Source organism: Trichosurus vulpecula, chromosome 1, assembly GCF_011100635.1.
Source record: "Trichosurus vulpecula isolate mTriVul1 chromosome 1, mTriVul1.pri, whole genome shotgun sequence".
In the NCBI taxonomy this organism is placed as follows: Eukaryota; Metazoa; Chordata; class Mammalia; order Diprotodontia; family Phalangeridae; genus Trichosurus; species Trichosurus vulpecula.
The window spans coordinates 167,498,857-167,523,764 of NC_050573.1; the positions used below are offsets into that span (position 1 = coordinate 167,498,857).

The following is a 24,908-nucleotide window of genomic DNA, read 5'->3' on the forward strand; positions in this document are numbered from 1 at the left end:
GTGATGAAGACCTGAACTAGAGTGATGGCTGTATTAATATAGGAGAACAGCTGCGAAAGATGTGAACTCTCAGATCTGTATTGATCAAATACTGACTGAATGAACTCAATGGACTCTCTCTCTTCTCTCCTCTCCTCTCCTCTCTCTCTTCTCTCCTCTCCTCTCCTCTCTCTCTTCTCTCCTCTCCTCTCTCTCTCCTCTCCTCTCCTCTCTCTCTTCTCTCCTCTCCTCTCTCTCTTCTCTCCTCTCCTCTCTCTCTTCTCTCCTCTTTTCTCTCTCCCCCCCTCCCTCTCCTCCTCCCTCCCCCCTCCCTTCCCCCCTCTATCTCCCTCTCTCTCTCCCTCTCCCTCTCCCTCTCTCTCCCTCTGAAAGTCTTAGGGAACAAGGTTTAGTCAGTGTGTCATAATAGATACTATATTTTATCAGAAAGAGATGAGAAATAGGAGGCCAGATAGTAAAGAAAGCAGGAACCATGTGGGTAACTTGAATGCAGTTAACCTGAGGTCAGTGTGTATCTTCCAGACATAGTGGAGAGAACAGGAAAAACAAGATGAGTCCTGATAGGTGGGCTGGAGTCAAGGTCCAAAGGCTCAAGCCAAAATAGGTCAAGGTGTGGCATCCAAGTATGCAAGACAAAGTCAGAGTCCAGAAGTCCAGATGGGTCCAGATAATATAAAGCTAAACATGAGAAGAGTGCCAGGTATCAAGGGCAGGAGTCAGCATCCAGGATTAAAGCTCAGTATGAGGGAACAGAGTGCTCATAGGGAGACTGGAAATGGTGTCTCCGAGTCTGGTACAAGTGAATGAGTTCACATAACAGGCTTACAACTTTTGATCCTTAGACAGGAACTGGTTCCCTTCTGTCCTTAGTTCAGGTATACAAGAGCAGGCAGATGGTAGACAGTGTTCTTCAGAGGTCCCACAGGTGCTTGTGGGAAATAATTACAGCACAGGTAAGCCTGTGTTGTTTGGGGCTAGAGTGAAGATGAGCTGGGTGTCTTGAAGACATCATCTGGATCCTATCCTATGAATTCCAGAATCTGGAGAAGGGCCACTTCCTGTGGCATCCTAGGAATTCTCTGAGTGGCTTCCAGCTAGCTGGTAGAAGCTAAAGTAGGTTGGTGAGAACCCACTATACCCTAGCCCAGACAGGACTGAGCTGAGCTGCAGTAGCCTACCAACCCAGGACCAGATAGTACACATTTTACATTAAACTACCTGGCTCTGAAGACTAACGGGCCAGCATGCTGGTAGAGGCAGAGATCCCAAAGAAAGTGTGGCTTCCCCCACCTCTGTGATTCCATATCATCCTTAAGACAGTGTGTGATGGGTGATCCCACTCCAGCTGCCCCTACGAATGCTCACTACCACTCCCCCCCACTACCACACCCTCCCTTCCCAGTACTATTTTTAGCTGTCTATAGTCAACTGTTTGCTTCTATGGCTGAAGTGAAACAGTTAGCTCAAAATTCCACTTATGGTCATGTTACAAGGTAGACATGAAACAGAAACAAGCAAAGGCCTTAAGAATTTGAGCCTTTTGCTTAAAAAAATTCCCATCTCCATCTCTGGTCTAGTAATTTAGCAAAAATTGCCAGTTTAAGATGAAAACCTGAAAAGTCATTTGCTGTTCATTCAATAAATGTTTCCTTTATAAAATAATCATGCTAGAGATTGTGTGCGAATGAGAGACATAGGCAGCTAGATGGCACAGTGGATAGTGTGCTGGTGTGAAAGTCACTTAACCCCATTTGCCTCAGTTTCCTCATCTGTAAAATGAGCTAGAGAAGGAAATAGCAAACCACTCCAGTATCTTTGCCAAGAAGACCCCAAACTTTCACGAAGAGTTGGATATGACTGAACAACAAAACAACAGTTGCTGAGGGGAATATAAAGATGAATAGGACAAAGTCTCTGCCTTCAAAGAACTTACAATTTAGTGCGGGAAATCAAACACACACAAATTAAATAAAAAGTTAGGTATAAGTGATGTGAGAGTTCAAAAGAGAGAGATATTTTTAGCTAGGGAAATCAAAGAAGGCTTAAGAAAGGGTCGTGCAGTAGATAGAATGCTAGGCCCGAGTCAGGAAAACCAGAGTTCAGGTTCAGTCTCAGACACTTACTAGCTGTGTGACCCTGGGCGAGTCACTTATCCTCAGCTTTCAGTTTCCTCGGCTGAAAATGGGGATAATAATAGCACTTACATACCAGGTCAGATAAGATAATATTTGTAAAGTATATTTGTAAAATGTCAGTACAGTACCCAGCACAAAGTAGTGCCTGTTTATATAGTTGTTGATCAGTCGTTCAGTTGTGTCTGACTCTTTGTGACCCCATAAGCCGTAGCACACCAGGCCCTTGACCTGAAGGGTTCATCTTCTGATGTCATGCATTTTAATACTGTCCTTGGGGTTTTCTTGGCAAAGGTACTGGAGTAGTTCGCCATTTCCTTTTCCAGTGGATCACCTTTTGTCAGAACTCTCCACTATGACCTGTCCATCTTGGGTAACCCTGCAGGGCATAGCTGGTAATTTCATTGAGCTATAATGTCCCCCGCCTCCATGACAAGGCAATGATCCAGGAGGGGTGTTTATATAGTAGGCACTATATAAATGCTACTTACCACTACTACTATTATGACAGCCTTTGAATTATACATTGAAGGGCAGGCTTTCAGCAGTCAAAAATCAAGAAGCCATTCTTGGCTCTGAACATGGGGAAGGAGGGAAAGTATGGCATGGTCCATTTACTACCCAGGCATAAAAGACAGCACCTACCTTCGATCTTGTTTACTTCACAACTCCTGCTCCTAGACCTGTCTTACCCTCAGTTGTTTACCTCCCTGATGGCCTTGCCATATTTTTTAGGAAGAACCTCCTACTTTGAGCCCCTGGCTACCAAATACCTATGGTCAGACAGAGTGGCTTTATTCCATCCGTGCTCTATTATACTGGCCATGTCCTAACCCAGCCATTCCACCCCATAAGAAAACAGTTTCATTTATGAGGAAAGATAGGAGCGAAAGCACAAAGGTTGGAATTCTTGGGGTGGGGGTGATCAGGGAGTGGTACAGTTTGACTATTGTATGTGATGTGGCTATAGGTTAGGCAGGCATCAAAGTGGAGAGGCCACTAGGTGGTAGAGGCCTAACCTTGAAGTCGGGAAGACCTGAGTTCACATTCTTATTTAGACACTAACTAGTTCTGTGACCCAGGGGAAACCACCTAAGGGCTCTTATTCCTCATTGAAACGGGGATAACAGCATCTACCTTGAAAAGTTGTTAGCAGCTAGGTGGCACAACAGATAGAGTGCTGCATCCTGAGTCAGGAAGACCTGATTTCAAATCCAGCCTCAGACTATTAGTTGTGAGACCCTGAGCAAGTCACTTAACTTCTGTTTGCTTCAGTTTCCTTAATTATAAAAGGAATAATAATAGCACAGACCTCCCAGGGTTGTTGTGAGGGTCAAGTGAGATACTAATTGTAAAGCATCTTTGTGAACCTGAAAGTCCTCCATGTAATTGCTAGCTATTATTGCTATTGGTGCTATTATGTGGAGAGTAATAGTATGAGCTAAGTCTGATATGATAGACCAGAATCCAACTGTGGAAATCCCTTATTTGGAGTTCAAACCTTCCATAGCCTAGCCACACCTTCTGCCTTTCTAGTCTTCTTACGCCTTAGCCATGTATTCTTATATCCAGTGACCCTGGCCTCCACGCTGTTTGATGAACAAGACTCCATCTTGATCTGGGCATTTTCACTGGCCATCCCCCATTCTTAGAATACCCTCCTTCCTTATCTCTGCCTCCGGGCTTCTTCCATGACTTCCTTCAAAGTTCCAATTAAAATCTGACCTCCTACAGGAAGCCTTTCCCAATCCTTCTTAATTCTAGTGCCTTTTCTCTATTAATTATTTCTTCCTTATCCTGTATACAGCTTGTTTGTACAAATCTGTTTGCTTGTCGTCTCTCTCACTGGAGAGATTAGCACTTAATAAATGTTTATTAACTGACTGACTGAGGGCTCTCAATGCCAGGGTTTATTCTATACATGAAGTGGCAGAGGGGCATTAAGACTTTTGAACAAAGTAAAGTTTCTGATAGGGATACATTAGGAAGATCCATCTAGGTTTTGGTATGATGTGTAGGAAAGATTAGCGGGGGGAGAGACTAGAGGTAAGACCAGTTAACAGGTTATTACAGAAGTCCATCCAGGTGAGAGGTAATGATTGACTGAACTCAGAGGCAGCAGTGGGAATAGAAGGGAAGGGAGACCACATTGTAGTATTGAATGGCAGCTTAGCGGCAGAATGTATGCAATGCTAGACCTGGAATCAGAAGACTGGAGTTCAAATTCTGCCTCAGCTATTTCCTTAGCTGTGTGAGCTTGGGCAAGTCTTAGCCTCTCTCAGCCTCAGTTTCCACATCTGTAAAATGGGGATGATAATAATAGCACCTATCTGACAAGATTGTGAGGATCAAAAAAGGCAATATAGGTAAAATGCTGTGTAAACTTCAAAGCAGTATGTAAGGGCTAGCTTTTTTTGGTCACTATTGTATTTCTTTTTGCATCCCCAGCTTAGCATAGTGCCTTGTACGTAGTGTTTAATAAATGTTTATTGAATTGAATTGCATTCAGTTCCAAGTGCCATATTTTAAGGAGTACATTGATAATCTGGAGTGTCCAGAGGAGGGCGACCAGGATGATCAAGGGTATGACAGAACATGTCATATAAGGATCCATTGAATGAATGAATAGATGGAGGAATGAAAAAGCATTACTATGTGCTTTCTACGTATAAAACACTGGGCTGAGCTCTGGTGATACAAATAGAAAAGCAAGATAGTCTCTGCACTTAAGGAGTTCACATTCTAATAGGAAGAGACAACCCATAAAGCAGATTTCATCTGCAATTGAGGAGAGGCCCAGTGATTCTCCTAGAGTGCATTAGGGCACAAGGCAAATAGCACTGCATCTTCTTTCCATCAGTAAAAACCATATCCTTTTCTGACAGTGCCAAGGACTTTGGTGGTGAGAAATTTCTTTTGTGAATATTCAGAAATTGTACTCGCTATACATATTCTCAAAGATTCTTCCCTTTAATCATGACGTAAAGGGTCAGAGACAGTGATGTAGGGGCTTCTGGAGACTTGGGTGCATAGTCCTGCATTGTCTCCCCTAGAAACAGGAAATAGAAGGGTACAAGATTTATTGAAGGTGAGGTAGAGAGCATCAGTTTTAAGAATTAGGAAAAACATAATAGCTGTCTTCAAGTATTTTAAGGGCTATTAAAGGTTAAAGAAAGATTAGAGGAAAGATTAAATTTGGTCCCAGGACATGGAATGAGAAGCAGTTGGAAGTGTAAGTTGCGGAATGGCAGTTTTCAGCTTAATATACCAACCAATCACATCTCTAGTTTTGAGTTACTACTGAATGAGGTGGAGGAGCAGAGTTGCAAGGGTTGAACATAAATGAACATTTATGCTCTATTATGAAAGAACCATAAGGCTATTTTAATAGTAGCAAACAAGTAGCCAAATGATTCACACAAACCTATTAAATGAATTTATTGAAAGATTGGAAATGATTTATAGGTCTTATGACTGGAGAATGGCTGAATAAATTATTGTATGCTAGTATAATGACATATTTAAGATGGTTCATTGATGCTTCTTAACATTATTGCTATTCCCTAATCCCTTCCAATAGAACTCTCCCTCATTTCAAGGTACAGTTAAGCAAAGAAAAGCAACATGTTGATGATATCTGATAATGTATACCTCATTCGATGTCTATAGTCTAACATTTCTTTACAAAGAGGAGAGCAGTATGGTTTATCTTCACTTCTCTGGGGACAAGATTGATGATTGCATCAATCTTAGTTGTGAAATTTTTAATGTTTGTTTACATTGTAGTAGTCATTTTCATACAGTTTTCATGGTTCTACCTACTTTCCTCTACATCAGTTCATACAAGTCTTCCCAAGATTCTCTAAATTCTTCATAGTCATAATTTCTTATAGTAATATTAATAACATGCCATTGCACTAATATGCCATAGTTTAATCAGCCGTTCCACAATGAAAGGGTATTCATTTTGTTTCTAATTTTTTCTACTACAGTAAATATGTGGACATACAGAGCAATGTTCTGTCTTTCTCTGTCTCTTCCAAATATCATTAGGTCAAAGGGTATGAACAATTTGGGCCTTTTTAAAATATAATTCCAAAATGTTTTCCAGAATATTTGGATAATATAATGGAACATCATGCTGCTTTAAAAAAACACCTTATAAATAAGAAGTATATAATGAAGTATGGAAAGAGGGCTGGATTTGGAATCAGAAGACCTGGTTTTGAATCCCTTTCTGCCACTGCATGAGAGGTTTTTGGAGAGAAAACTGTTCTGGGTTTCAGTCTTCTCGCTTGTGGAAGTACTGTATTTCACCACATAATCATCATAGATTTTCTGCCAAAATTTTTTGCAAAAAAGTTGTGTGCGACCATTATGTGAAGCTTTTTTGTTTAAATTGTGCTGATTATTTAAAAATCATTTATTGCTAAACCATCTTTGGTGTAAGATTAGGATACTTGTGAATATATGTTAAAATTGAATACCGACAATGTGTTATGTGCTGAGAATTCTAAGCCAGCAGCACACAACAGGTGAGAGATAAATGCATATCCATATGCCATGGTAAATACATTGCAGCTCCCTTTACCTTTTATGATGAATAGAAATATACCATGAAATCATTACTCAATGAAAGGTTATAAACCAATTTTGGGGCTAAAAAACAACAGGGTGTAACAGTTATGTGGTGGCAATGATTGTGTGGTGAAATACGGTAGACTCATTGATCTCTAAGGTCCCTTCTCTAAATCAGGGATCCCAAGGCAGGATCAGCAGAAATGAAATCTCTATGCACATTGACTACAATTGTGTAAAAAGTAAAGAAGGAAAACATAGCCTAAGTCATGGAGCTTCAGACAGCATTGGAAAGGGAATAAAACAAAAACATTGTTTCTTAACTCATTTGATTCTGTCTTGTTAAATTTTAAGATTTTGTATCAGATTTTTATTCCTTCTTTGCATGCTTCTTTGATTATCTTTCTATTAATGGTTGCTAGCAATAATTAGCATTAATATAGCATTTTAAGGTTCATGAAGTTCTTTGCATGTCTTGTGTCATTTAATCTTCACAATAACTCTGTGAGCGCTTATGTGCTATTATGCCCATTTTTACCAGTGAGGAAGATGAGGCTGAGAAGGGTTATGACTTGCCCAGGGTTTCACAACTAGTAATCCAACAGGGTAGTTGAACTCGGGTCTTCCTGACTCCCAAGTCTAGCACTCTATCTAGTATGCCAACCTAGCTGCCTCAGCTGTTAATATTTTTAAACACACTGATTAGCTGAAATTACAAGCAGATGTCATTTAAATGTATACATAGGTAATGAATAGATGTTGCAGTAGATGGAGCACTGGATGTGTGTGCTCTGTGCACACAGATGAGTGTGTATGCATGTGCACGCATACCCATTGAACATACAAAACTCAAGGACGTATTAATTAATTGGCATCTGCACAGGACTCTTAGCTTGCCAGAGTGCTTCGTATATACTGTCTTAGTTAACCTTCACAACAGCCTTGTGAGGTACAAAAGACAAATATTATTATCCTCACTTTACATTTGAGGAAACTGGGGTGCAGAGAAGTCAACTGTTTTATAACTGTGTCACACAGCTGGGTGAAGTTTGAATCTAGGACTCTCTTGATTCCAAATCCCTCTTTTCCTCATTCCAGTGAGCAGCTATGAAATCTAGTTAGATGCCTTTAGCATAATAATGTGAACATAGTTCCCAGGCGAAGTTTACTCACCTTTTGACAACTATATAATTACAGCTATCTTTCTTTATGCCTTCAAAGGGTTACAAAATAATAGGATACTTTAAAGTCATTCATCTTGTATCTGACGGTGATGGTAGTACAATAAGGGCCTTTGATTAATGAAAAAGTATTAAGAAAGGTAATTCTGATCATATTCTCATCCTTTCATTTCAGAGGTCAGCTGTACACTTAATTATGCCTTAGAACCGTGGTTATTAATTTTTTTTAAATCTCAGGACCCTTACACCCTTAAAATTTATTGAGGACCCCCACAAAGCTTTTGTTTATATGGATCTATTGATATTTATTGTATTTGAAATGAAACATATTAGAATTATTTTAAAAATAGTTTAACCTTAAAGACTTCCTAAAAGGAAACTAGGGACCTCTTTCAGGTCCCCAGATCACACTTAGAGAAACACTTGCCTTAGAGGAATGCTTCCCATTCTTTTTAAGAGAAGGAACTACCCTTCATTTCCTCCCCAAAGAGATCATTGCAGTAGTAACAATAAAATGTGCTCAAGCAGAGGAGAAGAGGGAATGCTGTCCCGCTTTTGCTTCCTTCTTTGCTAGGAATCCTGACAAACAGTGGAAAGAGTGGGGAGCAAGATAGTAATATATGCAATAGGCTTGGAGATCTACCAGGTAAAACTTTAAGAACTGCTAGGGAGACTCATACCACAATTGAAGATTCAACTAGGTCTAGGGATTATACACCATTGCAGAGGCAGTCATGCGTTTTAGATTCTGTGGACTAGGGAATGACCTTGGGCAGGCTGAGAGTAAAGTAGATCTCCCATCCCACCAAAAAGTCCTTTCCTGGCTTTCTTTGAGGGTAGCTAGGTGATGCAATGGACAGAGTGCCAGACCTAGTCAGGAAGACTCACCTTCCTGAGTTCAAATCTGGCCACGGACATTAGTTGTGTGTCCCTGGGCAAGTCACTTCACCCTGTTTACCTCAGTTTCCTCAATTGGAGTAGGGGTAGCTAGGTGGTGCGGTGAGTAGAGCACCAGCCCTAGAGTCAGGAGGACCTGAGTTCAAATTTGGCCTCAGACACTTGACATACTAGCTGTGTGACCTTAGGCAAGTCACTTAACCCGAATTGCCTTGCAAAAAAAAAAAAAAGAACTAGCCTAGAAATGGCAAATCACTATAGCATTTTTGCCAAGGAAACCCCAAATGGGGTTATGAAGAGTCTGAAAAGACTGAACAATAACACATTTTCCTAGATCTCTACGACAAGGTTGAGCTATAACAGATGTGCCTCCAGGACTAGAGGTAGGTAAGTGGGTGTGATAAAATGACTGTTGGCCTCAATGCATTCTCTCTGATGTCCAGTTTCCAATATAAACAGACCAGACTTGACTGACTTCTAGGTATTATAACTTACATCTCAAGCTTCCATTTGTTTTGGAGTCTTCAATCATTTCCTTCGCCTTTTCAAAGCAATGCATAGTAAATGTAACCTTGAACTCACCAAATTCTGCTTTTATTAAAGAAAATGAAATTCATTCAGACTGCACTTGACTTCCTACTCAAAATCCTATTGAAAGTAAATATCTTAACAGTGCAGCAAAGCTTGTGGAAAAAAAAATGTGTTATGACAGCTGCAGAAGCTACTTGCTCAACAAAGGATTGCTTAAGGCTTAGACATAGAATCCTGCAGGGGAGTCCTTTGCAATTCGCCTTGGCAATCTTGGGCAGATTTAAGTTTCTCCGAGACCAGACCTGTTTTGCCTGGTCCCAGAGGGCAGAAATAACAATAAGGGGCTGAAGTTGCAAAGAGCCCAATCACAGCTTAGTATCAGGGGAAACTCCATAACAATTAACAGCTGTCCAGTACTGGAATAGCCTGGCTGGCTCTGGAGGTGCAGTGAGCTCTCTGTCATTGGAGGTATTGGAGGAGAGGCCAGTTGTCCACTTTGTAGAAAAACATTGTAGAGGGAATTTCTGCTCAGGTATGGGATTGGATTGGATTCATATCAGTTCAACAAACAAGAGGTTGCAATATGCCAAACGCTGGCATACAAAGAGAAAAAAAGTGATAGGATCATAGATCTAGATAGACCTGAAAGAGACTTGAGTCACCCACTCTTTTTACAGATAAGCAGGCTCAGGCCCATGGAGGTGGGGTGACTTGCCTAATGTTCCCCAGTTAGTAAGTACTAAGTGGCAGAGCTGGAAGATTTCTCTAGCTCCAAATCCAGGATTCTTACCCCTGCATCCTGCTGCTTCTGAGGCTTTGTTAGAAGGGTTTACCTTGCTGTAGAAAAAGGTTACCTCTTCACATGAAATAGGGATGAAGGAGACACTACTGGCAGAAGGCCGGCATCTAAATGATGTGAGATGAGGAACAGGAGGAGAGAAAACTCTCTGCATATGGACTTAATTTTTCTTAATTTGCCTCTTACTATTTCTTTTATCACCTGATAATTTCACACCCAGATCCAGAATTCTCTAGAATCCTCCTTTGAACCCAAGTAGTTTCCATATTACTAGAAAATTTGTTGCTCAATTGTGCCTGATTCTTAGTAACCCCATTTGGGGTTTTCTTGGAAAAGATACTGTGGTGGTTTGCCATTTCCTTCACCTGTTCATTTTACAGATTGAAGAACTGAGGCAAACAGGGTTAAATGACTCACCCAGGATCACACAGCTAGTAAGTGTCTGAGGCCAGATTTGGACTCTGGAAGCTGAGTCTCCCTGATTTCAGGCCTGGCACTCCATTCACTGTGCCACCTAGCTGCCCCATTACTGGAAACTACAATTCATCTAAGAACCTTTTTCCTTCTTATTCTCTTCTTCAACTCACTGAGCACTGGCTCCCTCCTGTTAACAGCTTCCCTGGCTACTCTTCCTAGCACTGAGTGAACTTTCACTCATTCACTCAGACTCATTTGGTTATGGTGGGGTGTTGGATTCTTCCATTGACACTTTCAGATTCTACCTTTACCCTCTTCACTCAGTAACTTTCCTTCCTGAGATTTATCCAATATATAATTACAATCCAGTCAAGATTCTGGTACTCGTTGTCTACAAATATCCAGGACTGTCTCCTTCCCTCCTTAATAAGTTCAGTGCCTGGCTCACAATCTTATTCTCCTTCCCAGTTCCTGCCCTCCTGCTAGGGGACTTGAGTATATATAACAGATACTCCCTCAAATTCCCTTACCTCCTAGCTCTTCAGTTTACTCATTTCTCATGACCTGTTCCTCCATTCCACCACAGTTACACACAGAGATATCATACGTTTGATCTTATCATCACCTGCAGATGTTCCACATCCATGTTCATGAACTCTGAAATTTCATTATCTGATCGTAATCGGTTGCTATTTCACCTTTCCCTCTGCCTTGTAACTCTAAACCCCATTCTTCCTGTTCACCCTGACCTCCCTCACACCTCAGTTCTTATGCAGTCCATGGTCCCTGTACTGGCTATAATCTCTTCCCTTTCCATCTTGACCCCCTTTTCTCTCCTATTCCTCTTCTTGAATCCCTCAGATGCCATCTGCCACTATTTCCTCCTTCACCCTTGTTTTACATAAGAGGTACACTTTCTCCATGCCAAGGCAAACCTCTCCACATGCACAAGTGATCCCATTCCATCTCATCCCCCCCCCCCCAGTATCCTTACTCTATCACTAACCTCCAATTGCTCCCTCTCTATTGGCTACTTCACTGATGCATATAAAAATGTTCATATCTCCCTGATCCTCAAAAAACCTTTACTTGATCTGTCCATCCCTGTTAATTAGGGTTTTTTGGAGGGGTGAGAGGAAGAAATCAGGGTTAAGTGAGTGGCCCAAGGTTACACAGCTAGTGGCAAGTGTCTGAGGCTGGATTTGAACTCAGGTCCTCCTGACTCCAGGGCTGGTGCTCTATTCACTGCACCACCTAGTTGCCCTCATCCCTGATAATTATTGACCTATATTCCTCTTCCCTTTTGTGACTAAACTCCTAGAGAGGTCTGTCTACAATATGTGCCTCCATTTCCTGTCTTGTCACTCTCTTAACTTTCTACAGAATGACTTCTGACCTCATCATTCAACTGAAATAGTTTTCCCCAAAGTTACTGATGATCTCTTGTAAGTAAGGAGGATTTTGTTATCCTTTTTAGAGTTTAGTTTCTCAGGATCCACGGCCATGGCAATCTCTAGTTACCAGGTGCTAGATAGTAATTCTCACAGCCATGGTTCAAAACAGTTTACACATTTGCGCAGTGAGAGGTGGGGGGACATAATGTGATATTACGCTTGTGCTGAATGACAATATTGCTAAAGTTAACCTGTGAGGCTATTGCTAACAATATGCCTTCTATCTCTATTGCCCTATAAAGAAAGTGGGCATGGTCAGTGAGTAGGGAACCCATAGGGGAATATGACGGTGTAATGCTGTGTATGCCTTGACTGGCCCCCATCCAGGCTTGGGGGGGAATCTGTGTTTGCCCCAACCAGCCCCCATGGAGGCTTAGGAGACCCCCGGAGGAGTTGTAGCTCCTACTGTGTTCAAGCCCACCCCTGGGAAAATGAAGGTTAAGGGAAGCTGTAAGAGTTAGTGCTCCTATTATCAGCAGTGCCTCTCGAGAAGAATAGACTAGACTAAAGTAAGATTATTAACCCCTCCAGAGCTGTCTTTCTGTCCTTCCTGTCTGACCGGATCAAGAGTGAACCTGTTAGAGGCTGGAGTCCAAAAACTCCAGTTATCTGTGAAACATCGAATTGCCAAATCTGACCAGCCTTTTCTCAGTCATTGACCTCTCCTCAGCCCTTGATGTTGTTGCTCACCTTTTTCTTCTTGACACTCTCTTCTGTCTGTGTTTTCGTGACACTGTTCTCTCTCTTGATTTTCCTACCTAACTGACTACTGCTCACTTTCCTTGGTGGATCTTAATCCATATCGCCCTCGTTAACCACCTCTTAGACTCTGTCTTGGGTCCATTTCCTCTTCTCCCTCTAGCCTGTTTTATTTGGTGATCTCATCAGCTCCCATAGATTCAATTATCGTTTCTCTGCAGATGGCTGTCAGATCTATTTGTCTAACCCTAACATCTCTTTGGACCTCAGGCCTTGAAGCTCTACCTTTTAAAAATCTGGAACTGGATTTCTGTAGATATCCTAAATTCAACATGTCCAAAACTGAATTCATTATTTTTTTCCCTCAAACCCTCTTCTCTTTCTAAATTCCCTAGTATCATCGAGGGGACCATTATCCTCCTACTCACCCAGGCAATCTAAGTGTTATCTTCTGCTCCTCACTCACTCTCCATAAGTAGCTAGTGGTTAAGTTCTCTTGTTTCCCCCTTTATAACATATCTTATAGGAGTCCCCTTCTCTCTTCTGACAGTGCCATCAACCTACTGTAGGCCTTTATCACCTACATCACATCTCCTCACTTGGACTGTTGTTCCCTACCATATGTCTGTCCCCACTCCAATCCATTCTCCACTCCCCTGCCAAATTCATCTTCCCAAAGGGCAAGTCTGACCGTATCACTTCCCTGCCCCATCAGTCAATTCCAGTGGCTCCCAGTTACTTCTAGAATTAAATACAAATTCTTCTGTTTGACTTTGAGAACTCTTCATCACTTGAACCCCTTTTACCTTTCCATTCTCGTACCTTACTTCCCTCCATATATTCTGTTTCAGTGACACTGGCCTCTTTGCTGTTACTGACATAGGAAACTCCATTGCCTGACAACACTTTTACTGACTCTCCCTTGTGCCTTAAAAAACTCTTCTTCTCATCTCTGCCTCCTAGCTTCCCAGGCTTCTTTCGTATCTCAGCCCATGTCCCACCTTCTTTGAGAAGTATTTCCTAATTCTCAGTCTTAGTGCCTTCCTCCTAAGAAGACTGCTTCCAATTTATTCTATGTGTCTTGTTTGTTCATAGTTGTTTAAATGTAGTCTCCCTGCCTTTAGACTGTGAGCTCCTTGAAAGCAGGGACTGTTTTTAACCTTTCTTTCTATCCTCAGCATTTAGTACAGTGCTTTACACATAGTAGGAGCTTCATAAATGTTAGCTGACTGACTAGGGCAGGAATGGAGAACCTTTGACCTCCAGCACACATGTGACCCTCTAGGTCCTCAGGTGTGGCCCTTTGACTGAATCCAAATTTCAGAGGACAAATCCTCTTATTATTTATTTATTTAGGTTTTTTTTTTAAGTTTATTTATTTTTAGTTTTAAACATTCACTTCCATAAGTTTTAAATTTTCTCCCCCTCCCTCCCCAAGACGGCATGCATTCTGATATAGGCTCTACATATATATTCCTATTAAACATACTTTCACATTAGTCATGTGTAGAAGAATTATAATGAATGGAAGAAACCATCAGAAAGAAAACAAAACAGAATAGTCAGCTTTGCTCTGCATTCAGACTCCATAGGTCTTTCTCTGGATGTGGATGGCATTTTCCATCATGAGTCCTTTGGAATTGTTTTAGGTCCTTGCATTGCTGAGAAGGGCTAAGTCTATCAAAATTATCATCAAACACTGTGGCTGTTACTGTGTACGATGTTCTGGTTTGCTCACTTCACTCAGCATCAGTTCATATGAGGCTTTCCAGGATTCTCTGAAGTCCAACTGTTCATCATTTCTTATAGCACAATAGTATTCCATTACATTCATATACCACAACTTAGAACAAATCCTTTTATTAAGGATATTCATTCTGTGAAGTTTTGGAATTTGTTCTGTGAAGTTTGGATGCAGTCAAAAGGCTGCACTTGAGAACCTAGAGGGCCACGTGTGGACAGGTTCCCCACCCCTGGACTAGGGTGTGCTGTGTATGAGATATAACATGTGTTCAAGTAAGTAAATATAAAGTCATTTCTGGAAGCAGAGACTGCTAATAATTGGGAGGTGATGGCAAGGAAAGGTATAAGTGAAAGGGGGAAAAAAGACCAGACACCAAGGTAAACATTTAAAAATGAAAAAAGCAGCATGTGAGTGGGACATCCAAGGGGAGAGGAAAAGGAATGAGTTGGGTTTCTTTTTGACTGGGGGGGAGGGGGGAGGCGGCGGAACTGGAGACTTCTAGAGGTGGGATTGAGGGAGTAAATGCCAAGTCTACTGGGGTGAGGGAAGAGGCAGCCTCTACAAAAGCACAGGGATGGGAAATCTCAGGTCAAATTTTGGAAACTGTGAGTAGGCCAGTTTGTCTGAGTGTGTGAGGGGGAGTAATATGAATTCACTCTGGAAAGTAGGTGGGAGCCAGACTGTGAAGGGCTTTAAATGACAAAATGAGAATTTTTTTTTCCTTGAAGCAGTAGGCTGCTTCTGGAGATGTTTCAGTAGGGAAATGAAATGGTCAAACCTGTGAAAGTTATTTGGCAGCTGCATAGAGAGTGGTTTAGAGAGGAGAGTCTGAATGCAGGGAAGCCAAATTGGCTATTCTAATAGACCAGCTAAGAAGTAATGACCTGAACTAGGTTACTGTCTTTGTAAGCAGAGAAAAAGGGACATGTAGAGATAGAATCAATGACTTGGCAACTGATTGGATGGGGGGGTGTGGTATAACAGCAACCACACTGGCACACCCAGGATGGCTGCTAGCACCGGTTCTTAGATCTGCTTTACTAGGAAAGATAGCTGTTTAAGGGGTCAACAATCTAACTTTAATTAAACATATGTATCATTCACTTAGTTCAGGGGAAAAGTCAGCACCCTGAACTTCAGAGAAAATATAAGCAGAGAAATAAAGACCAACAGACAGGGCTCTACTGCCTGAATCAAAGCAATATTGCTATACACTTTACATACATCACTGGATTGAGAGAGCCTTTGACTCTGAGCAATTGGGGAGCTCTGAACATAACAGCCACTCAGAGTCTCAACGAGGGAATCACAAGGTCCTTCTCATAAGCAAGCCCCCAAAGTTAAACCTCACCTGAGTATACTTCTGAAAGCCAGAGGGCATCACAACCCTCCTGACCCAGTGCCTAATTAGAAATTAGCAAAAGATATGAGCCTTCCTACAAGCAAGCCTCCCCTAAGCAAGCTTTCTTTAATGGGCTCCACATGAGGCCTATTACTGGGCAGGGAAGATCTTCCCATTCCATTAACATTGTGTGTGGGGTGGCGGGGAAAGTCAGAGAGTGGGAAGCTTCAAGAATTATTCTGTGGTGATAGTTTTGATACATCCTACTCAAATTAATCAGTATTTATTTAGTTTATTGTGTGATGGGTATCAGTGATTGTATTAGTGAATTAAGCAGAATAAGATTAAGATTGAGTTATGTATATTAATGCTGTAAGATAAGAGTTACGAATAAATTTTTTTTTTGGTGAGGCAATCGGGGTTAAGTGACTTGGCCAGTGTCAAGTGTCTAAGGTCAGATTTGAACTTGGGTCCTCCTGACTCCGGGGCTGGTACTCTATCTGCTACACCACCTAGCTGCCCCCATTATAAATAATTATTCCACCTTGTATTGATGATTATATTGCTTGTATTTGATTTATCAGCTAGATTGATATTGTTTGTTAGAAGTGTAATAAGAATATAATTACTGAATGCCGTTCCTCCCACCCCAAAAGTGCTGTAATAAGGCTCATTTGTTGATACAATACCCCCTCACCCCTATAAATCACTACATTCATTCCCCTGTGACCTTTACTTCAAACGGACAACTTTCTTGGACTGTAGAATACTATTGATCAAACACTAGAATCTTATTACTTGTGGAAGGCCCTGAGATGTTGTTGAAAGGGTCTTATGACCTTTGGAAAGTCTCTGCTGAGATGACCTGGAGTCAAGCCTGTTGACAAAGTGGTTATATTTGATGGACATTTCCCTTAGTCAACCATAAGATTTCCCCACTTCTGGACTTGACCAATCAGTGAATTGTAATGCCTTCTTCTATTTTTAGTGCTCTCCCAAGTGTATAAAAGTAGCTAGCACCCAAGGTGAGGAAGATCTTGGACCCAATCGATTAGGGACCTTTCAACTCCCTGATACATTGATTAATCATGCTTGAAATCTTCAGTGACCTTTGTGATAGATTGGAATTTTTTGGCCTACATTTCTGAAGTTGTCAGTCTGGGTAATGGGAAAGAGATAGAGGGGAGAGGGTTTGGGGCAAATATGAGTTCCATTTTGGACATGATTAGTTTGACCTGCTAATGAAATATCCAGGTGAATGTCCAGTAGGTAACTGGCAATGAGTGTTAAATAGAGAATAAGGCTAGATCTGTAGTTTGGAAGTCATCTGTATAGATAGGATAATCAAACCCCGGGAGTTGATGAGATCACTGAGGGAGTCTGCAGGAAGAGAAGAGAGCATAAGAAAGCTAGTTGGGGGTCACCCACACTTAATGGGCAGGAGGACAATTGATGTTGATCCAGTAAAGGAGAATGAGAAGTGGTCTGACAGTAGGAAGAGAACAGGGAGGGAGCAGTATCCCAAATCATAGGATCACAGCTCTAGGAAGTGCTGGAAAGGACCTCAGAGGCCATCTAGTCCAATCCCCTCATTTTACAGGTAACAAGAAATAAGAGAGAATCTAATATAAGAGGAGGGAGAGTTGGCAGAGTCCTAAACTGCTGAGAGGACCTAGAAAACGATTTCACATTTAAGTGATTACTGGCAACATTGGAGAAAGCAGTTTCCAAGAACATATATTAAAAGACTGAGGTGTGAGCAAGTAGGGGCAATGAATGTAGAAGTAAAGCTTAAGGATGGGTAGGCTAGCCTTTTTTCAAAGGAGTAAGGTGAATTTCAGGATGAGAGATGGAGAGGGTAGGATGGTCTCTTATGTCTCTTCCAGCTCCAAGATTATGATTCAAAGATTCTAAGTGTTTTTTGACCAAAGGAGGATGCCGTGACTTGGAACTTTCAGCCTTTGAGTAGGAGCTAAGAAGCTTCTAAGTTAGGATTCTAACTTTCCCACCTTTCAACAGTAGACGCCATTCATTAGCTCACCTTAAACATCTATTTATTTGAAGAACTAACTGCACAGACTCTCATCTAGCCTTAGAGAAGTTGCCATAGTTCCCCTTTAGTCATTTCTTTCCTTCCAGTCAGTTTTGTGGCCAAAAAATTCCTTTGCTTGATGATGCATAACAAGTAGAATGTTTACTTTGTATAATGCTCATATTAGGGGGAAGCACTAACAGTCATCTTACCAAGCATACACTGTATTTCCAGTTACTTCAAGTTATTCTACATTCACCAAAAAGCTAGTATAAATGAAAGTATTGTATATATATTTACCATACATCAAGGTTTCTTAACCTGGGATCTGTGAACTTTTTTTTTAAAAAAAATGATAACTGTAGCATAACTGGTTTCCTTTGTAATGCTACATATTTTGTTTAAAAATATTATTTTGAGGAGTCCGTAGGCTTAACCAGTCTGGTAGAGTTCATGACATTAAAAAATATATGGTTTAAGAACCACTGCTACTTATTATCATTGTACACTAACAGTTTCTCCTCTGCTCAGTGGGTTTTAATGCAGTATTTTATGGACCTATTAGCCATTTCATGATAAGTGCAAAAGAATTAAAATTACAAACCACCCAAAGGGCAATGAAAAGATGTATGGTGGGTGTGAGCAGGTTGCAGCATGTCACCAACCAAGACTTACATGTAAGAAGCAGTATGACATCCTTTGTCTCCTATTATATGACCAAGAGTCAGAAGGGTGTTTGGAACTCATTTAGTAAAACCTCCTTTTATAGAGGAGGATGCCAGGCTCAAAAGTGAGATGTTATGACATCATACTAGCAGGCAAAGCTGAGATTCAAACTCAGTTCTTGACTGTATATCCATTATATCATACTGCCTCTAAGGATGTGAATGATAGGCTTTGGACTGGCCAGTCAGCAGAGTGAAACAATAGGCAAACCTGGTAAGGTCAACATTGGTACCCCAAATAATGTTTACAAACAGGATCAAATAGTACTAGAATACAAAGGGATGCCAGAAACCATTTAGTCCAGTTCATCTCCAAGCAGAATAAGAGGAAACACATTAGGTAGAATATTTATGGGGAACTTACAAAGTTAAGAATGCACAAGAATTTCAAAAGATAAAAAGGCATGTTAGGGCTTAAGAAAGTCCAGTCTGCTCTGATGGAAAGAACACCCATATTAATCAAAATAATCAAATCCTGATTCTTTCAAAGTACAGGTTATGCTGAGAGCTTGCCTTTATGAATTTTTTTACTGCTAAGTAAATGTTCATTTTTTGATATTCACTGTTTTCTTCTTTTAGGTTACATCTGATGCCGGAAGGCAAGCACAACCTGCATTTGCGTTTTGCGGACGAATTCAACAAACTAGTAGAAGACTTCCTACAGTAAAAAAAAAAAAAAAAAAAAAAATTGGCCAGAATCTTCTTGAGTTTTACATACAGCCATTTTAAAATCATATTTTAAATCACCTTTCTTTTAGAAAAAGAATTATCAGTATCAACCATGTTTATAAGAGCACACTGATTTTGTGGCAATACCTACCCCATGCCCAAAAAGTAAATTTTACTAATGAAATTTCTTACTAATGAATTGTGAATTCTTTCAAAAGCCTCCATTTCTTCCTGTAAAATTTCTGTAGTTCTAAATAAACTGTTGTAGATTGGGCCATTTGTTTTTGTGTGTGTTACTAAACAAAATCAAATAAAATCTTAAAATTATGCTCTATCTTCTAAAAGCAGATAGCACATTTCCTGTTGCTTTCTTTATACTCACAAGAGCCCTCAGAGAGGAAAGGAATATATTGTCCCACTTTTCAGTGGAAGAAATTTGGAACAATCAGCAACTAGTTAAGTCACTTCTTCAGCTCATTAATAAGGCAAACTATAACTAGAGATCAAGGTAGTTTCCTCTGTCCCAATCCAGCATTTACTGCTCCTTCAGGTCAATTTTGATAGGCCCATGTGTTTACACAAAGGGCAAGAAGGCAGTTGCATAGTATACTCTTTTACTGCTGCCAGGATTTCCCTAAGTTCAATTTATGTATTTAAAGGTGTGAAAAAAGAAATGAGTTATGATAATTTTATAAAGGTAAGGCATCTTTAGATACCCTTTTATGATTATAGGTGAGTATAGTAGCCACCTGTGTAAGACCATAGGCATAGTAGTCACTGGGGTTCAGCTTCCTTATCTATAAAATGTGGGGGGTTGGATTGATGGCCTGAGATCCTTTCAGCTCAAAATCTTTGATCCTACGATTCCCCTCCCAAGCCAAACTGTGTTATGTCTAAGTTAGGTCTCCTCACTAATTACAGGGAGGAATCATCTGACAATTCAACCCACTCTTTCTTTTCTTCTCAGCCCCCTTAATGTTCTCTGGGAAATCCATGCGCTACTGGAAGCTTGAGTTTTTTTCTCCTAGTAAAAGCAGGCTCGAGAGCTGTGTTGATGAACTCGACATTGACTTCTTGCCTCCACTCTGACCCACAGGGTCCAGCGGCAAGTTTATGTGCCCCATTCAAGGCCTGGCCAGAGCAGGACATAACTGAGCCTGCCCATTGCTAGTGTACTGCACTTAATTAAATAGTAGTTTTATGAGGTGGACTGGAGGGGCTGATGAAAGAGGGAGGGATGTAGGGGAGAGCACACCGTGCCCAGGGAAGAGTAAGTAAATACAAAATATATACAAGGTAATTTGCGACTGGGGAGGGCATTAACAACAGGGGGCATCAGGAAAGACTTCCTCTAAGAGTTGGTACCTGAGTTGAGTCTTGAAGGTAGCCAGAGATTCTAAGAGTCCCACTTATTTATTTTAAACATGTGAATAAAGGGAAAGCGAGTTATAAAATGATAAAAAAAAATAGTCAAGACAAGGCTTTAAGTACATGCCTTTTATGAGTATAGGTATTTTAACATAGATATTACCATAATTTTAAAGTGTTCCACATTATTACATCAACAATTAACTTCTGACAGTGGCAAAACTGAGCACCATATAGTATACAAGTAGAAAGACCATGCGTAAGCACAATAGTATACAGTCCATTTAAGATGCATAATGTATTCAGATGTGCCTAAGCCTCATCCTCCCCTTCTTCCTCCTCAAATTCCCCTTGTTCATCAGCAGTGGCGTCTTGGTACTGCTGATATTCAGACACCAGGTCATTCATGTTGCTCTCTGCTTCAGTGAACTCCATCTCATCCATGCCTTCACCCGTGTACCAGTGCAAGAAAGCCTTACGACGGAACATGGCCGTGAACTGCTCTGAAATGCGCTTGAACAGCTCCTGGATAGCTGTGCTATTGCCAATGAAGGTGGCAGACATCTTGAGGCCACGGGGTGGAATGTCACACACGGCCGTCTTCACGTTGTTGGGGATCCACTCCACAAAGTAGCTGCTGTTTTTGTTCTGCACATTGAGCATCTGCTCGTCCACCTCCTTCATGGACATGCGGCCCCTGAAGATGGCGGCCACAGTCAGGTAGCGGCCGTGGCGGGGGTCACAGGCGGCCATCATGTTTTTGGAATCGAACATCTGCTGGGTGAGCTCAGGCACTGTCAGAGCCCTGTACTGCTGGCTACCACGGCTGGTCAGAGGGGCAAAGCCTGGCATGAAGAAGTGCAGGCGGGGGAATGGCACCATGTTCACTGCCAGTTTGCGGAGATCAGCATTCAGCTGGCCTGGGAACCGCAGACAGGTGGTGACTCCACTCATGGTGGCAGAGACTAAGTGGTTGAGGTCTCCATAAGTGGGTGTGGTCAGCTTCAAGGTTCTGAAGCAAATGTCATAGAGAGCTTCATTGTCGATGGAATAGGTCTCATCTGTGTTCTCCACCAACTGGTGGACAGATAGGGTGGCATTGTAGGGCTCAACTACAGTGTCTGACACCTTGGGGGAGGGCATCACACTGAAGGTATTCATGATTCTGTCTGGGTACTCTTCCCTGATCTTGCTGATGAGTAGGGTCCCCATTCCAGAACCGGTCCCACCTCCCAGGGAATGGGTCAGCTGGAAGCCCTGGAGACAGTCACAGCTTTCTGACTCCTTCCTCACTACATCCAGGACAGAGTCTACTAATTCTGCTCCCTCTGTGTAGTGGCCTTTGGCCCAGTTATTTCCTGCACCACTCTGGCCTGGAAGGGGAAGGAGAAAAAGGCCAAATTAGATGTTGAAATATTCTTCTTGAAAGGGGCATTTTCAGTTCTCCAGTTTTGACTATATTGAAAAATACAGTATCAATTTCATGGATATAGATTTTCTGGTTAACATTTCTTTAGATCAGAGCTGGGAATCCTTTGTTTTATGTGTCGGTGGTGGTGGTATGAATTGAGATACCCCAAAAAGAACCTACTAGATTTTTTGACAGAGTAAAAGGCTCAAGTCAATTATAAGATAGGGATTCTAACTTTATGGAGAGGGGAGAACAATTCACAGAAAGGGAGAAAAGCAAACAATAGGTAAAACAACTGTTTCTATATGCTTTATGTTATCACTGCCTCTGAAATGCCAGCCAGCTGATTAATCAGGGTTTATTGGCCTTTAGCAATTTTTTGCCTTTAGAGGTTTCACTCTGATATTAGCTTCTGCAGCTTAAAGAGAGTAGGAGTGGAAATTCTTCCTTGGTTAGTAGAGACAGTAACCAAAGCAATGTTACCCCACAGGCTGGATGAAATCTAGTGAAGGAGTGGTTAGGTCTGTGAGCTGATGTGTCACACCTCAGCCTGGCTGTAAGAAAGACAGTGAATCATTTAACTAGTTCCAATTTATGATTACATACCAAAAACGAAGTTATCTGGCCTAAAGATCTGGCCAAATGGTCCAGATCTGACTGAGTCCATTGTGCCGGGCTCCAAATCCACCAGGATCGCCCGAGGTACGTATTTGTTACCTGTAAAATGAATGAAAGCCAGTGTTAGATCTGTAATCAATTTTTCAATCACTAGAGGAGAGAGTGCTCAATGCAGTTTCCTCATCAATATTGACTGGAGAAAATTCTAGCACTCAGAGAAAAAAAAATGGCAGGATTATTTTTTTCTGCTTAAGAAAAATCATCCCAAAATAATAAATCTACATAACCATGTCAGCTATATAACCTTTACAGGATTTAAAAGTGCCTCCTCAGCAGCAATACTCATCATGACACAAGGAACACATCCCTCATTTATGTTTATTCCTATGTTGTTCATTAGCCATAGTATGGAAAAATTACAAAGAAAATGATACAAAAATAGTTACCAGCCGCTTCATTGTAGTATACATTGATTCTCTCTAGCTGAAGGTCGCTGTCTCCATGGTAACTGCCAGTGGGGTCAATGCCATGTTCATCACTGATGACCTCCCAAAACTGAAACAGAGAGGTTTTTAATGAGTAATCAGTTAAGAGGGTATGAAAGGCATTTCAATGTCACTAAAGATGGCCTCTTTTTTCCTTTTTCCTACCACCTTCTTGGAACAGTGGCCACTCTGGTCAGAGAGCTAAAGACACTATTTCAAGGAGACAAGCTAGCACAAAATAGGGCATTTCTACCACCAGCAGCAAGCAAGCCCATTAAGGTGCCCGGATAGCTGCAGAGCTTCGGCCATGTTATACTGAATATCTGAAAAACAGGTATATGGCATAGAAGCAGCAGTGAATTCATCATTTCCATTCTGTGGAGAGGAATGACGTGACAGCCTAACAGTGAAGACTAATGCTACTTCAGAGTCAGAAAGGAACAGTATCAGCAGCATTGCCTATTGATAAAACAGCCTCGGTTTGACCTGCAGCAGCCTGAAGCCTAAGGTTCAAGTTCTGACTGTTCCAATGATCAATGAATCTTGGCACCAAACCCCACCCAATCCATCCAAGAAACATGATTTTTATGCCACTGACCTACATACTGGTTTAAACACTGTCCACACAGAGCCAATGCTTGGGGGAATGACAGGCAAGAGGCTGGGGGGAGGAGGGAGCTCTGAGACAATTTAGTGTTTTCTTCGTGAAGGTTGTTGAATCTATTGTAAATTCACAGCAGGAACGGGGTGAGGCTGAGGGTGAGCAATATGGCGGTCTGGAGAGACCACATCTTTGGCAGAGACATACACTCATGCCAAGCCATAACACCACTCCCCTTGTTAATTCACAGGCATGATTATAATAATTACATTACCTTAGAAGGATGATCCAAGCTTGGAGTCTTTAGATGGATCGACAATGTGCCCATATTGAGTTAGGGAATTTGTCTAAAATCTCCTTTTTAGTATGTGAACCCTTAATCTTAATTAATCTCAATCGTAAACCTTAATCATAAACCACATTGGCCACTCTGTGTCTGCATGCATGAGTTTTTTTTTTAATGGAATTTATACGTGCGTGCATAGGCATACACATATATACCGGAATATGCACATATGAATTACATGCGCTTAACGTGTCACTGGGTAAATATTCCAACTGAACTAGCCCTTAGATAAAATTACGCACCAGCCCAAGTCCCTACGTCATCAGACGGCCACGGAAGAAAATACAAAGGGCTGAAACAGGCTGGGGGTTTTTATTATTTTTTTAAGCTTGAGCTCGGCCTCAGGGGAATTGGGGCACAGGTTGAGCTGGGCCGGGCCAGGCCAGGCCAGGCCAGCAGCGTAAAGGAATGCACAAACCCCAAGTGGCTGGTGGCTGGCGGCGCTTCCTGGGCTACAGCCCGTCCTCCCCAGCCCGCAGGAGCCCCGCGGCACTCACTGCCTGGCCGCCCCACGCCTCACCTTGGCTCCTATCTGGTTGCCGCACTGACCAGCCTGGATGTGCACGATCTCCCGCATGGTGCCTGCTTGCGACGGCGATGGTTAGTCTTCCCAGCCGGCCCTGGCTCGTGCCGATGCACTAGCTCTCTGGATCCCGAGGCTGCAGCTGAGAGCGACCGAGCCCCAAGTGGAGCCTTTTATATGGGGGGCGGAGGAAGCGCGCCTGGGCCCCGCCCCCTCCATTCACACGCGAGCCGCCAGCCAGCCTCGGTTCTCCCTCTCCGCCTCTGCGCGGCACCCGCCCAGGCTGCCTCGGTGAGGTAATGCGCTAGCCGGGGAGGCGGTCGCGAGCCCCTCTCGGCGCAGGGCGGGTCCGGGTG

The 24,908-nt window shown here is 42.0% G+C and overlaps 2 protein-coding genes across 2 annotated transcripts in view; one reads left to right on the forward strand and one right to left on the reverse strand.

The window, feature by feature from the left end:
- The window catches only part of BPHL (biphenyl hydrolase like), a 58,691-nt gene extending 39,216 nt beyond the window's left edge, over nt 1-19,475 (forward strand). Inside the window, exon 7 of the mRNA XM_036759231.1 lies at nt 19,111-19,475. Within this exon, the coding sequence (XP_036615126.1) occupies nt 19,111-19,198 (88 nt within the window). The 3' untranslated portion in view covers nt 19,199-19,475. The remainder of the gene's footprint in view (nt 1-19,110) is intronic.
- A 1,207-nt stretch (nt 19,476-20,682) lies between these two features.
- LOC118850031 (tubulin beta-2A chain) lies at nt 20,683-24,897 on the reverse strand. The gene is made up of 4 exons (XM_036759218.1): nt 24,550-24,897; nt 23,044-23,152; nt 22,586-22,696; nt 20,683-21,941 (listed from the first exon to the last, which is right to left on the reverse strand). The coding sequence occupies exons 1-4, from the start codon at nt 24,604-24,606 to the stop codon at nt 20,881-20,883; spliced, it is 1,338 nt and encodes a 445-aa protein (XP_036615113.1). The 5' UTR covers nt 24,607-24,897; the 3' UTR covers nt 20,683-20,880.
- Between the last annotated feature and the right edge of the window lie 11 nt (nt 24,898-24,908).